This window comes from Eumetopias jubatus, unplaced genomic scaffold, assembly GCF_037043125.1.
Source record: "Eumetopias jubatus isolate StellerSeaLion01/CBP00866 unplaced genomic scaffold, mEumJub1_p1.0 scaffold_17, whole genome shotgun sequence".
NCBI lineage: Eukaryota > Metazoa > Chordata > Mammalia > Carnivora > Otariidae > Eumetopias > Eumetopias jubatus.
Window position 1 is genome coordinate 65,706,491 of NW_028274823.1, and position 16,533 is coordinate 65,723,023.

Sequence of the window (16,533 nt, forward strand, 5' to 3'; positions counted from 1 at the left end):
TTCCAGTTACACAGCTACTCTTTCACTCTGGGATGTGTTATGACCTCAGATTACTGATAAAATGACAGTAAAGCAATTAAAAATTTTAGGAAGACACTATAAGCACTAATTTGCAATTTGTTTCTTCTAGATTCTTTTCTATCTGTAGGAATTAGAATGAAGCAAACTATGTAACAATTAAAAACTGGTTTAATGGAGGGCAATTGGTCCCTTTTTCATAGCTTCCCTCCAGATCGTCTTTTATATATGTCAGATACATGAATTATTGCTGGATAACTGGGCTTTCCTATATCATTCTAAGGGGAGCTCAATTATTATTGTATATTTCTTTTCCTATAATAAACTTCTTTTGAAACATTCTTGGGATAATTTCAGAAATGAAATATCTGTTGGATAAAAGCAATTCAAAATCAAATGGGGTGGGAGGGATGGGGTGGCTGGGTGATGGACATTGGAGAGGGTATGTGCTATGGCGAGCGCTGTGAATTGTGTAAGACTGTTGAATCACAGACCTGTACCTCTGAAATAAATAATACATTATATGTTAAAAAAAAAAAAGAAGATAGTAGGAAGGGAAAAATGAAGGGGGGGGAATCGAAGGGGGAGACGAACCATGAGAGATGATGGACCTTGAAAAACAACCTGAGGGTTCTAGAGGGGAGGTGGGTGGGAGGTTGAGTTAACCTGGTGATGGGTATTAAGGAGGGCACATATTGAATAGAGCACTGGGTGTTATATGCAAACAATGAATCATGGAACACTACATCAAAAACTAATGATGTAATGTATGGTGATTAACATAACATAATAAAATTAAAAAATGAATGGATTAAAAATCTGAATCATTTTATTACTAAAATGGTATTAATTAGAGATGCAGAGAAAAAAGAAATTCTTAGATAATTGATTATAATTCTAGATGTAATTACACTTACCAAGTACAAAAATACATTTATATGACTATTTCCTTATGTTGAAATATAATTGACACTTTAAAACTGTTTTTCTATTCTCATGTCTTTCTACAGATAACAGCTTTAAAAATAAGAAAGTTATCATTTCACTTATCTAACTGAAGTATTTGCTCTTTTAAAAATCACATTTAGTGATGTGATTAAAATATGAAAGATTAAACCATTTAAATAGTAAGGGCTGTTAGAAATAAAATTTATCTTTGAAAATTTAGGGTAATGAAAGAACATGCTAGACATAATTAGTTGGAAGACTTAAGATAGTACCTTATAATTGCTACTGACTAGCTAAGTGATCTGAGTTTCATTTTCTATATCTATAAATGAGAATAAGATCAATTTTCAAAATTATAGTGCTGTTGTGAGGATTAAATAAGACATGCATGCCAAATATTTGGGAAACTGAAATGATATGTACACTAGTATATTATGTATGTGTAGTGCTTTCTAGAATCAGCCTAAATCTGGCAACATTTGATATAGTAGTAGGGAGGGTGAGTTCTCACTCACTGGGGCTGATGCTTGTGACTTTAAGAAGTTATTTAATCTTTCTAAATCTCATTTATTTTTCTCATTTTTAAAATGGGGAGAATAATAGAACTATTTCAAGGTTGTGTGTGAATTAAACAAGACAGAATTTGGAAAGCAAATGCACTGTGACTGGCACAAGTCGATCCTACGAAAATGTTACCTATTATTATCATTCCTATTTAGGGGAAAACAGTCAATTTCATAGAACTAAAAGGTATTCTATGGTTATTTGCTAATAGTCATGTTATGTACAGGGGAATAAATCTAGGCCCATGGACCTGGACAGAGGTCAAACACCCAGTCTAATACTTGACAGCTTGTCCTCGGTCAGGCTCTGGAAAAACTAGACCCCAAGATCGATACTGTTTTTTGTTTGTTTGTTTAAAGATTTATTTATTTATTTGAGAGAGAGAGTGAACAGGAGTGGGAGGAGCAGAGGGAGACAGAGAGAGAATCTTCAAGCAGACTCCATGCTGAGCGCAGAGCCCGACCTGGGGCTTGATCTCAGGATACTGAGATCAGGACCTAAGTGGAAACCAAGAGTCAGTTGCCCACCGACCGTGCCACGCAGGCTCCCCAAAATGTATATTTTCCATGTTGCATAATCTTTTAGTTTGATCCGCTCTGATTCCAGGTGGGTTGTCTGCAGTATGCCTTGTAGCACAAGTTTGAGACAAGGAACAGATCAGAAACTGAATCAGTAGAAAATGCAGTTCCCTCACTAGAATTTTATTAATGGGCAACCACGCTACAGCTAACAGCCCCAGCTACGTTCTTCAGTGCTTTTTCTATTCAAATGTTGCTGGATGGGAATGTTCACTGTGGGCTCAGGCCACTACCACCTCTTAGTTTAAGTGTAAACAGACTTTACCTCCTTCTCTGGCATGCTTGGCTAAAATTATATTCTTTCCTGATGATAGTTATAACCTTGTTAGGTTTAAAGGTTTAGGGGGATTTTTTTTTTTTTTTCCCTGCCAAAAGGAGAAACTAGATCCCTGGCTTTTTTTTCTGGTTAGGTTTTACATATGTACTTTCACTCTCTCCTAGTTTATGAGTAGCTGGATGGATCCCGCTCAAGTTTTTAAAATTCATTTTTTAACTGATATCAACAATATAAAATTTAACACAAAAGAAATATTTTCAAGTCAGTTGTAAGTTATGGAAACAATTTAAAATGGAAATATCTTGTCAAATTTGGAATGTGAGATTCATGAAAATGTTTTACTTCTCTTTATTCTGTTTCTAGTTTGTGAACACTCAGCTAAAAGGTTGCAAAGCATAGGACTGTTCATGTCATATTTTCTTTTTTACAATTTAATTTTTGCATAGGTGATATATTCACATGGTTCAAAAACCATATGTGAAGATATATTGTGAAAAGACTTCCTCAACCTTTGTTACACACATGCCTAGTTCCCACACCCTTCCCTACAGAAAATTTTTCCCCAGTGTTATTGAGAAATAATTGACATATGTCATTGTGTAAGTTTAAGGCACACAGCATGATTTATTGTGAAATGATTGCTGCAATGGGTCTAGCTAACGTCCATCTCATATAGATACAATAAAAAGAAAAGAAAGGAAAGAAGATAAAGAAAAAAATGTTTTCCTTGTGATAAGAACTCAGGATTTACTCTTTTAACAACCTTCCTATATATCACACAGTGGTGTTAACTGTAGTCATCATGTTCATTACATCCCTAGTACTTATCTTGTAACTGGAAGTCTGTGACTTGACCACCTTCCACCTCTGATAACCACAAGTCTGATCTCCTTTTCTATAGGTTTGGTGTTTTGTTTCTTTGTTTTTTGTTTTAAATTCCACATGTAAGTATGATTGTACAGTATTTGTCTTTCTCTCCCTGACTTATTTCATTTAGCATAATGCCTTCAAGTTCCATCCATGTTGTCACAAATGGTAGGATTTCTTTGGTTTTTATGGATGAATAATATTCCATTGTTATATAAACACCACAACTTCTTTATTCACTCATTCATCAATAGACACTTAGGTTGTTTCCATATCTTGGCTATTATAAATAATGCCAACGTGGGGGTACAGATATCTTTTTGAGTTAGTGTTGTAGTTCCCTTTGGATATACTCCCAGAAGTGGGATTGCCAGATCATATCATTGTTCTATTTTTGTTTTTTGAGGAAACTTCATATTGTTTTCCATGGTGTTTGTACCAGTTTACAATCCCACCAACAGTGCACAAGGGTTCCCTTTTGTTCACATCCGTGCCAGCATTCGTTATCTCTTGTTTTTGTTGATGGCCATTCTAACAGGCATGGGGTGAGATTTCACTGTGGTTTGAATTTGCATTTCCTTAATGACTAGTGATCTTTTCATGAACCTATTAGCCTTTTGAATATCTTCTTTGGAGAAATATCTATTCAAGTCTTTTGCCTATTTTTATATTGGGTTATTTATTTTTGTTCTATTGAGTAGTAGGAGTTCTTTATATATTTTAGATACCTATGGAAAGTTTTTATTAGTTTTTTTCCTGTGTTTTCCTAGTATTTCTTTTTTTAAAGATTTTATTTATTTATTTGACAGAGAGAGACACAATGAGAGAGGGAACACAAGCAGGGGGAGTGGGAGAGGCAGAAGCAGGCTCCCCGCTGAGCAGGGAGCCTGATGCGGGGCTCGATCCCAGGACCCTGACATCATGACCTGAGCCGAAGGCAGATGCTTAATGACTGAGCCACCCAGGTGCCCTGTATTTCTTTGTATATATAACAAAAACATAAATTGTGAGCCACCCAGGCACCCTGTATTTCTTTGTATATATAACAAAAACATAAATTCTCATGTTTGTCTTTCATAAACAAAATCACACAATTCTACACCTTGCTTTACCTCAATAACAATATACAATTCCCCATACAACACCCAGAAAATGTCCTCACTCTTTTCTTTTTACAGCTGCATAGTATTCCATGTTAGGGATGAGTTAATCCCTGTTGATAAACTTTTAATGTCAGAGTAGTTTTAGCTTGACAGAAAATTTTCAGAAATATCACAGAGAGTTCCCATATAACCCAGTTTCCCATATTGCTAACATTGCTGTGGTACATTTGGCACAACTAATGAACAAATATTGATAATTTATTATTGTCTAAGTTCATACTTTCTTTGGATTTTTTTAGTTTTTAGTTTTTTATTGAAGTCTTTTTTTCTGTCCCAAGATCCCATCCAGGATACCACGTTACATTCAGTCATCATGTCTCCTTAGATTCACGGCTTCTCAGACTTGCCCTAGTTTTGAAAGCCTCAACAGTTTTGAGAGGTACGGGTTGGATATTTTGTAGTAAGTCCTTCAATTTCGGTTTGTTTAATATTTTTCTCATGATTAGACAGGGGTTAATGATTTTGGGGAGGAAGACCACAGTGCCATTCTTATCACATTATATCAAGGGCATATGATATTCAACATGGCTCTTCATTAATGTTGCCAGCTTTAGTCACCTGAGACAGTATTTATTTGGGTTCTTTACTGTAGAGTTCCAGTTTATCCCCCTTCCCATACTGTCCTCTTTGAAAGAAAGTCACTGTGTAGTCCATACTGAAGGGGTGAAGTATTGTGCTTTAACTTCTTAAGGGTGAATTATTTACATAAATTATTAAGAATTCTGTATGGGAGATTTGTATTTTACCCAGTTGATTATTTATACAAATCATTAATTTGTATCAGTATGGATTTGTGGATGTTAATTTTATACTTTGGACTACAATTCAATATACTATGTTATTTTGTTCAAATTGTTCCAACTTTAGACATTGGAAGCTTTTCATTTGGCTTCTCTATTCCATTGACATACCACCATCATTTTGATTTTTTGAGCACTTACTCTTAGCCACTACAATATGTCCCAGGCTCATCTTCTGTATTCCCTGCTCCAGGTCTACAATCAGCCATTCCTCTAAGGAGCCCTGGTTCCTTCTATCTGAGAACTAAATTATAAACCAAGACCTGGTTCCTGGGTATGCTCATTAATACTGTCATTGCTTCTAGGCCCTCTCTGTGGACAGAGCTAAGAAGTATATGTGTGTAAACTTGACATAGAACTATACATCTGTATCTACATTAAATTAAACATGAGTTCGTGCTAATGTCTCCAGGTGATATTTCTAATTTTTTGCTTTTACAAACATTACTGCAACTGATAACTTTATATATGTGTGTGTAAGTGGATATATAGGATAAATTCCCAAACATGGAAGTGCTGGGTCAAAGGGGACAGTACCTTTGTAAATTTGATAGATAGCTGCTAACCTAAACTTCACAGGGGGTTTTAAATATATACTTACATTAGAAATATCAGATAGTACCTATTTTCTTATAGCTTTGAGAGCACAAAATGCTACCAAAATTTTACAGTTTTGTCAATTTGATATATAACAAATGACATTTCTGTGTAGTTTTAATTAGCATTTTCCTTATTATCTTTAATGCTAAACTTTTCATTTAAGAATCACTTGTATGGGGCACCTGGGTGGCTCAGTCAGTTAAGCTTCTGACTCAGTTTCAGGACTCTCAGTTTCAGATTGAGCCCTGTGTCAGGCTCTGCACTCAGTGGGGAGTCTGCTTCAGATTCATTCTCCCTCTCCCTGTGCCCCTCTCCCTTCGTGCGTGTTCTCTCTCTCTCTCTCAAATAAATAAATGAAATCTTAAAAAAAAAAAGAATCTCTTGTATTTATTTAGTCATATCCTTGGCTTACTCTTCTGTTGCATTGTTGGTCTTTTTCTTCTTGCTTCTGCATGCTCTTTTTATATTATAGAACTTAATAGTTTGCTGGTGTCTGAGATGCAATAATTTCCCCAGTAACTTATTCTTCTTTTGATTTTTCTTTTAGTATTTTTTCTTTGTAGACTTTGGACTTTTATATACCAACTTTAATTATCTTTGTCTTTATGGCTTTGGAATTTTGAGGCATAGTTATAAAGATCTTCCCCATCCAAGGTTGTAAGAAATTAATCCATGTTTTCCTACAACATTTTTATAGTTCCAATTATTTTACATTTAAATAAACAAGTGATCAACTTGGAATGTATTCTGGTTTATGGACAGAAAGAGGGTTGGATCCAATTTTATTTTTTCTAGATGGACACAATATTATTTACTGAATAGTACATATTTTCATCATAGATTTGAGATGTCATTTTATCAAATACTGAATTCCAATGGTTGGGTCTATTTCTAAACTTTCCATTCTGTTCTTTTGGTCTATTTAGTCATTAACCACTGTGTTCAAATATTTGAGATTTTATAACACTACTACTACTGCTAATAACAAGATATGCTATAACTTATTACACTTTTTAAAGACAATTTGTATTTGCTTATTTTCCATATTTTTGTTAGAATCACCTTGCCAGTAAGTCACCTCTAGGCAAAAATATCAACAACAACAACAACAACAACAAAACTGTTGGTATTTTTACTGCAATACTAATATTATACATTAACTTAGAGAGATTTAGCATCTTTAGGATGTGGAGTGTTTCCAAGAATGTTGGTTTTTCTCCAGTTTTGAAAACTTCCTTGTGACCTTTAAATGTGCTTTGAAGTTTTTTTCATATAGGACTTGTACATTTCCTTTTAAAGTTTATTCTGTTTTTTTTTTTTTTTGTCAGAGCATATATATTTTTTCTTTCATTAAATCCCTTTGTTTTGGGGCACCTGGGTGGCTCAGTCGTTAAGCGTCTGCCTTCGGCTCAGGTCATGATCCCAGGGTCCTGGGATTGAGCCCCGCATCGGGCTCCCTGCTCCGCAGGAAGCCTGCTTCTCCCTCTCCCACTCCTCCTGCTTGTGTTCCCTCTCTCGCTGTCTCTGTCAAATAAATAAATAAAACCTTTAAAAAATAAATCCCTTTGTTTTTCTACATAAGTATATATTTTTAAAATTATTATTAGATTTCCTCAATTTTTACTTAATATTTTTTTTCTGTTCAAGGATCCCATCTAGGATACCACGTTATATTTAGTAATCCTGTCTCCTAAGTTCCCCTAGAGTGATCATTTCTCAATCTTTTCTTGTTTTTGATAACTTTGTCAGTTTGGGAGGCACCAGTCAGAGAGTGTGTACAATGTTCCTCGATTTGGGTTTGTCTAATGTTTTCCTCATGGTTGACACGAGTTATGGGTTTTGATAGCTTTGCCTATTTTCAACAGGATTGTTTGTTTTCTTATTGTTTTGAGAGCTCTTTATATGTTATAGAGACAAGTCTTTTGTCAAAGATGTGATTTACAGATATTTTTTTCCCTGTCTGTAGCTTGTCTCTTCATTCTTTTAACAGTGACTTTTCATAAAACAAAAGTTTTATGATTTTATGAACTTTAATTTATCATTTTTTCCCTATATGCAGCATGTTTTGGGGGTCATGTCTAAGAACTTCTTGTAAAACTCCAGGTCATGAAGATTTTCTCCCAGTTTTCTTCTAAAAAATTTATAGTTTTACATTCTAACTTTATATCTATGATCTAATTAGAGCTAATTGTATCAAATAAAAGGTTTAGGCTGAGCTATATATTTTTTCAATATAGATAGAAGTTGTTCCAACATTTGTTGAAAAGACTACACTCTTCTGTTGAATTCCTTTTGCGTATTTATCAAAAAAATCAGATAACCGTTTTTGCATCAGTATATTTCTGAATTCTGTCTTCTGTTCCATTGATCTATAGTTTATTTTTTTTTAAAGATTTTATTTATTTATTCATAAGATCAGAGAGAGAGAGGCAGAGGGAGAAGCAGGGTCCCCGCGGAGCAGGGAGCCCGATGCAGAACTCGATCCCAGGACCCTGGGATCATGACCTGAGCCGAAGGCAGATGCTTAACCATCTGAGCCACCCAGGCACCCCCATTGATCTATATTTTATCCCTTCACTAATTCAACATTGACTTTATAACTTCATAGTAAGTCTTAAAATTGGGTGTATGATTTTTGCAGCTTTATTCTTATTTTTTGAAGTGGTTTTAGCTATTCTATTTCCTTAGCCATTCCATATAAATTTAAAAATCAGCTTGAGTATGTCTAGAAAAAAAATCCTGCTAGGATTTAGATTGATATTGCGTTAAATCTACAGGTCAATTTGGGAAGAACTGAGATCTTTACCATGTGGAAACTTCTAATCCAACAACACAGTATGTTTTTCATTTATTTAGGTTTTCTTTCATTTCTTTTGTCATCATTTTGTAGTTTTTAGCATACAGATCTTGTACATTTTTGTTACATTTATACTTAAGTATTTCCTTTATTTTTTGAGCTATTGTAAATAATGCTATTTATTAAAATTTTGGAATACAATGTATATTGCTAGCACATTGAAATACAATTGACTTCTGTGTTTTGACCTTATTCTTGCAATCTTGTTTAACTTACTAGTTCTAGGATTTTTTAAAATTCTGTTTCATTTTTTATATAGACAATGCTTTCATCTGAGAACAGGGGCTGTTTTACTTCCTCCTTCCCCTTTATTTTTTTTTTTTACTCGACTGCACTTATTCCTAAGACTTTCTTTCAGTCGTGTTGAATAGGAGTAGAAGTGGTAAGAGTAGACATTCTTGCCTTGACCCTGATTTTATGGGGAAACCATCTGGTCTTTCACCACTCAGTATAACAATAGGTTTAGGTTTTTTCATAGATGTCTTTTATGATATTGAGGAATATCACTTCTTTTCTTAGTTTTCTGACTCTTTTCTAAAATAATGAATGGATGTCATATTTAGTCAAATGCTTCCTCTGCATCTATTTATATGATCATGTGGCTTTTCTTCTTTAGATTATTTTCATTGATGAGATTTTCAAATATTGAACCAGCTTTGAATTTCTGGGATAAGCCCTAACTGGTCATGTGTACTATTTTTTTATATGTTGCTTGATTCATTTTGATAATGCTGTGTTGAAAAATTTTTTAGTTTATGTTCATGAGGTATATTGGTCTGTAGTTTCTCTCCCTCCTCCTCCTCCTCCTTTTGCTGTTGTTGCTATTCTTCTCTAAACCTGGAGATTGTTTCCTAGAAGTTGAGTAATTCAATCACTTAAAGAGTTATAAGACTATCATGTTATCTATTTCATCTTGCACAAGTTTTGCTGGTTTGTGATTTTGGGGGATTTGGTTCATTTCCTCTTTGTTTTCTAATTTATGTATATAAGTAGTTTTTTCCTAATATTCTGTTAATGTCTGCAGAGTGTCTAGTGATATCCCCCCTTTTTTTATACCTGATGATGATAATCTGTGCCTTGTATCTTTTTTTTTCCTCAGTCAAGTTTTGCTTCATGTTTATCAATTGTATTGATGTTTTCAAATATCCAGATTTCGGTTTCGTTGATTTTGTCTATTGTTTTTTTTTTCCACTTTCATTGATTTCTGTTCTTTATTATGTCTTTCTTTTCTGCCTGATTTCTGCTTATTTTTTTAAAACTGGCTTCCTAAGGTTTAAGTTTAGATTATTAATTTTAGATTTTTTTCTATGTATTTAATGATAGAAACCTCCTTGTTATCACTGATTCAGCTGTACCATATAAATTTTCACATGTTTATTTTCACCTAAAAATCTTCTACCGGCGCCTGGGTGGCTCAGTGGTTAAGCATCTGTCTTCAGCTCAGGTCATGGTCCCAGGGTCCTGGGATCAAGCCCCGCATTAGGCTTCCTGCTCTGCGGGAAGCCTGCTTCTCCCTCTCCCTCTGCCCCTGCTTGTGTTCCCTCTCTCGCTGTCTCTCTCTCTCTGTCAAATAAATAAAATCTTTTAAAAAAAATCTTTTCTAATATCTGTTGAGATATATGACCCACATACTATTTAGAACTGTGTTATTTCATATGTGTTTGAAGATTTTCCTGATATATTTCTGTTATTAATTTCTTGTTCAATACCTTTATGATCAGAGAATATATTTGTATGATTTCAATTATTTTAAATTTAAGGTTGTTGTATGACCCAGAATACGGTCCACCTTGATGAATATTCCACGTGCACTTGAAAACAGTGCCTCTTCTGTTTTGGGTGGACTGTTCTGTAAATGTCAATTAGACCCAGTTGGTTGATGGTGTTTTTCTTTTGGTTTAGTCTCTTTGTAGTCCAGTCAGCCTCCTGAATTTATATATTTATGCCTTTTGCCAAATCTGTGAAGTTTTCAGCCATTATTTCTTCAAATGTTTGTTTAGCACTATACTCTTTCTCCTGTCTTTCTGAGACTCTAACAATATGTATATTAGAACTTTGGTTGTCCCACAAGTCCCCAAAGTGAGGTTTTGTTAATTTGTTTGCCAATCTTTTTTTCTCTGTATTGTTCAAGATTGGATAATTGCTATCACTCTATGTTCAAGTTCACTGATTTTTTTCCTTTGTCTCCTCTCCATTTTGCTATTATTTCTATCTAATGAGATTTTAATTTTGGTTATTGTATAATTTTATTCTAAAATTTCCATTTGTTTCTTCTTTATACCTTCCATTTTTTTTCATGATTCTTTTTATTTTAACATTTATTTCAAGGATGTTCACAATTGTTCATTTAAGCACTTTTGTAATACCTGTTTCAAAGTCTTTAACATATAATCTCAATATCCATTTAATCTCATTATTGGCATCTATTTATTATTATTTTCCATGCAAGCTGAGATTTACATGGTTCCTTGCTTGCCAAGTAACTTTGGCAATGTTGTTGAAATATATTTGTTCATTTGTTCATTAGGGGAAAAAAAACAACCAAAGTCTGTCTGATCAGTTAATTTCATAACAAATTTGTTTCATTATCAAGTTTAATTATTTTTTCTTCTATCAGTTATTTATCTTTTTGTTTTTTAAAGATTTTACTTATTTGAGAGAGAGAGTGAGAGAGAGAGAGCATGAGCAAAGGGGAGGGAGAGAGATAAGCAGACTCCCCACTGAGCAGGGAGCCCAACGTAGGGCTCAATCCCAGGAGACTGGGATCATGACCTGAGCTGAAGGCAGATGTTTAACCTACTGAGCCACCCAGGCGCCCCCAGTTATTTAACATGGCACTACATACTTACATATAAGCAAAGATAAGATTCTGCCACTTGCAGAGAAGGAAAATAATGCTTTTTTCTCCTCACATACAAGAACTACCAATTCTGCCCTTGTAAGGATGACTAGGAGTGGGAAGGGTGTATAAGGCATGAGTGGCTTCTCTATTAGTTTTGCTAGTTCACTTAAAATTTCTCCTGCTAGAAACTGACAACCAGAACAGAATAGGCTTTTTGTGGCCACAAATAGGCACCCACATATTTTGACAATTCTGTTGTCAATTCTTTAGGGAGAGCAAGGTCTTCTACCTGCTCATTAAAAGAAGAAGAAAAGAAAGTAAAAACAAGCAAACAACCAAAAAGCAAAGAAAAGTTTAAAAAAAGTAAGGAAAGGAAAAAAAGGAAAGAAGGAAGGAAGGGAGGGAGGGAGAGAGAGGGAGGAAGGAAGGAGCAAGCTCTCCACTGACATAAGCATGTCTTTTTTTTAATTTTTAAAAATAATTTATTTTTATTAACATATAATGTATTATTTGTTTCAGGAGTACAGGTCTATGATTCATCAGTCTTACACAATTCACAGTGCTCACCATAGCACATACCCTCCCCAATGTCCATCACCCAGCCACCCCATCCCTCCCACCCCCCCACCACTCCAGCAACCCTCAGTTTGTTTTCTGAGATTAAGAGTCTCTTATGGTTTGTCTCCCTCTCTGGTTTCATCTTGTTTCATTTTTTTCCTCTCTTCCTCTATGATCCTTTGCCTTGTTTCTTAAATTCCACATATCAGTGAGATCATATGATAATTGTCTTTCTCTGATTGACTTATTTTGCTTAGCATAATACCCTCTAGTTCCAGCCACGTCATTGCAAATGCAAGATTTCATTTCTTTTGATGGCTGCATAATATCCCATTGTGTATGCGTGTATATATATGCCACATCTTCTTTATCCACATCTTTCAATTGAGACACAAATACCCTTGGGTTTATAGTGCTCATGGGCTTTTTTTTAATGGAGCTTTATTATTATTATTTTTAAAAAAATATTTTGGGGGTTGGAATTTTATTTTTTTTATTATGTTCAGTTAGCCAGCATATAGTATATCATAAGTTTTTGATGTAGTATTCAACGATTCATTAGTTGTGTATAACACCCAGTGTTCACCACAGCACGTGCCTTCCTTAATACCCATCACCCGGTTACCCAATCCCCTCAACCCCTTCCCTTCTGGCCTTTTGATTATATACTTTGAGATTCAGGTTCTAGTTCTGCAGGTTCCCAGCTTGCAACCTTGTCCTCTGGACTCCTTTCTCAGCTCTGAGACCGTGGTTATAATACCTCCCATGCAGGAGTTGCTCTGAGGTTCAATAATGCATGTTAAAGATTAGAACAAAACAGTGCCTAGCACACAGAGCTGGCGATATATCAGTGATAGATTTCTTTCTTCCAAGAAGCAATTGTATTTATTCTGAAACAAAATTTATCACAATGAAAAGTGCTCTAAGGAAGAATTTTCAAATTTCCTATAGTAACTCATTCCAATGTTATATATAAGAAAAAAAAAGTCACAAAATCTAAGTGTATGTGTGCAATGTCTATTTAATGGGGCTTAGATATCGACTAAAGTACCTCCTCTCATTAGTCATTTCTGAGTAATCCCAGTAATACTAGTAGGTAAGATGAAATGAAAACAGTTCAAACAATGAAAAAATACCTAAATAAATGTGAACTATGTGACATTTTGGGGATGGATGACATTGATAAGATTTTTAAATGAAGCTAACATATCTTTGGCAAGTTAATTAAGAGAACTTTAGCCTGTTAAATACTGTTTGAGATTTTACAACTTAATGAAGGTGTGGACTATATATCTTTGCTCTATCCAGAAAAAAATCCCATAATTTTCACTGAAGGAATTACAATAAAATTAGGAACTTTTGCTTTAGAACATTAAACAGTGGACTAAATTTTCTTTTCTTAAAAAAAAGAAAAATAATGTACTTACTTCTAAGATTATGAAGTAACATATCTAGTAAAGTCATAAATTTTGAATACTGAATAACAGAAAATTGCATTCCTCTAGCCCACAAAAATCCAGATACATAATAATCCAGTAGAATGGCTTCCTTTAAACAGGTGTGAAGGTTTTTGAAATTCAAAAACTTTTTCAGTTTTCTGTAATAAAAAGAAAAATCCAGACATTAAAATCAGATTAGTGAACAGTTCCTTTTCTAAATTTTGAAAATGCAGATATTTTTCTTGAATGAAAATTCTGTAATTCCCTACATCTAAAAATATCAAAATCCTAAGTCTAAAATGACATTCAAAAGGAAACAGAAAGGGGGAAGTTATATCAAAATCCTAAGTCCAAATGACATTCAAAAGGAAACAGAGGGAAGAGGAAGAAGAAATGAAGAGAGCAATCATGAGCATTCTTGTTGGTCTTCTGCCTCCACTTCCTCTACTCTTGTAATTCTCCTCCTCACCTTCCTCCTCTTCTTCCTTCCTTTAGTATCTTTTTTCCGTTTATAATCAAGTTTATTTCTGATGACATTCTGGAACTATATTGTTAAATATTTGTTGTTTTCTTTTTTGAAAAATTCAAATTATGTCTGTTTTATGCATTTTGTCTATAGCTATAATTTTCTATTAACCTTCAAAAATTTTTTCAAATCATTTCCTTTTCATTTTATATACTTTTCTCAATACTGTCTTCTAGGTCCCTTAGTGTTTTCAGCAGTGTTAATTCTCCCTTGGGTTGCTTACAGAGCTCACCTCTGTAAGATCTTTTCTACTCTTTGCTTTTTTACATGCTTTATCACCTTTATTTCTTGTTATCTCTTCCTTGAGTTTTTATATCTCTGTTTTATGCTCTTGTTGTGGTTGCTTCATAAGTTTTTTTTTTAATTCATGATAAATGTTTGACAGTATCTGCTCATGGCTATATTCATTTGGTTGTATTTTCTTTCCTGTATTTTCCCCCCATTCTTTAATTACTTTTTTTTTCTTAAAATGGCTTTGTATGCATATTCCTTGTTTTGTACTCAGACTTGGCCATGTGACAAACTATTTTCTGTACAGAATAAGTTTGTGTCATTTATTCTAGTTTTTTACTCTTTTTTTTTCAATTAGTGGGGGGAAGAAAAATAAAGTAGGATAGGTTCTTATTACCATCACATAAACAATCTATTTCTTGTAAATATGGGAATTATCTGTTCCAAGCCTGTACATCCTGGCCCTGCTGTTGCAAACAAGAGTTCTTGAAATGGCACTTCAGGGTTTTCTTCTCACCCAGGAGAATAATTTATATTTTTTAACTCACTCTAAGATCTTCAACTATGTGTATCTTTCTTGTTCTTTCTCCTCCACTTCTGCTTGATCTATAATGCTTCTGGCAGTCATCCTCTATTTTGTGGTTTGAGCATACAGGATTCTCCTTGTTTGGACAAAGAAGTTATTGGTATTTCCTTGTTGCTTATATGTGGTTTCTGAGGAACTGTGTGTGGGTGTGTGACAACTTTATACTGCCATTTTCAAAAAAAGGAAATCCTTATTATTCATAATATTGAAATAGGTTCTATAATCAGAATAATAAATACAGCAGGATTAAACAAGTTTGGGAAAAAATAGAGCTGATGTTGTATTTAACTCTCTAACATCCATCTCATCTACAGTGGTGTCAAGGTAGACCTCAACCCTGAAAGTGAGTTCTGATTCCTCTAAAACAATTATGATAATCTCTCCCTCTTCCCATAATGCCATATAATGGCATTCAGTATATGGTATTCTCTATAGTAACTACTGGTCTATGGTGAGCACTCCCCTACTAAATTGTTCTAATTCCTAACTAAGGGTAAGGCTTATTTTCTTCTGTGGAATCAAAATACAAAAGAGTAAATAAGTAGGTTTGATTGTTACTGGCAGCCATCTTATAAGAAATATCAATTCTAAAATTATAATCATTTCTTAATGATACTATTGAGGCCTTGAGTCAATCAACTCTGGAGTTAATCTATCTCTGAACATTCTGTTCCCAATAGTTAGTCTTCCTTCTAACTGTACTTTTCATCTGCCATCTCCATGCTGTTCTTTTAAAAAATTAAATACTTGACTTAAATATTTGCATGTGCTCTTTGCTTTTCTTTCATTTTTTTCAGTGTCTGATTATATGTAAATGAAGCCAACTATTTGTCTAAGAGTATTTTAGTGAAACTTCTTTGACATCCTCTATCTTTGCTCTCCCCCATCCCCCCTCCACCACTTCCCTCAGTACCATTTGAATCTTAACCTTCAACTTGAATTGCAGGGCTGGATATTCACCACTTCTATTCTTTGTTCAGATATTTCACCCCAAAGGAGGTTATGCAGGGAGGCATTTGGAGCAAGATGCTGTTGCAATTTGAATGCAAAGTTTCCATGCATTTTACTGGCAAATCTTTAAGTTTTTCCTCTGGGATAAGGGAAGATGGGACATGGGAGAGGAGAGATGGCATTAGAGACTACAGGGAAAGAGAAAGATGCTTAACAGGGATTTAGGAAGTTGTGCTATAAGTGATAGGTGATGTAACTATCTATTTTGTCTCACCAAGAATTCCAGTAAAGGTATTACATTATTCCTACATGCTCTTGAAATTGGAGTGCATCTTATTTTTTAAATATGATGACATTCAGGAATAAGCCTTAAGGCAAGAGCTGAACAGCTCACGGAGGCCCAGTTATGAAAGGTTATTAAAAGATCTCTCAGGGTTATTTCTGTGTTTAAATAGTTATTTTCAATTTAGTCCTTAACCTTTTTTCAAAAAGGATTTTGGTGTATCTGTAAAAAATCGGGGTTACATTAAAAGCATGAATTATTGATAATAGGAGATCATGAGAAATGTACTCAGACATTTAACTTTACTTGAAGTGTACTCTAAAAATATGTTTTAATGATACTATATTGTTTCATTTGGTTGGCTGCTTTCATGAAATGCAATTTTTAATTTTAAAACATAGGGAAATGTGCTGATTTCCTATAATGTATTTAAATAAGTTTATAA

General features: G+C 34.1%; 1 protein-coding gene across 1 annotated transcript in view; it reads right to left on the reverse strand.

Annotated features, from left to right (window-relative positions):
* The window catches only part of CABCOCO1 (ciliary associated calcium binding coiled-coil 1), a 127,246-nt gene that overhangs the window by 95,637 nt on the left and 15,076 nt on the right, over positions 1-16,533 (reverse strand). Inside the window, exon 3 of the mRNA XM_028124018.1 lies at positions 13,500-13,669. Within this exon, the coding sequence (XP_027979819.1) occupies positions 13,500-13,669 (170 nt within the window). The remainder of the gene's footprint in view (positions 1-13,499; positions 13,670-16,533) is intronic.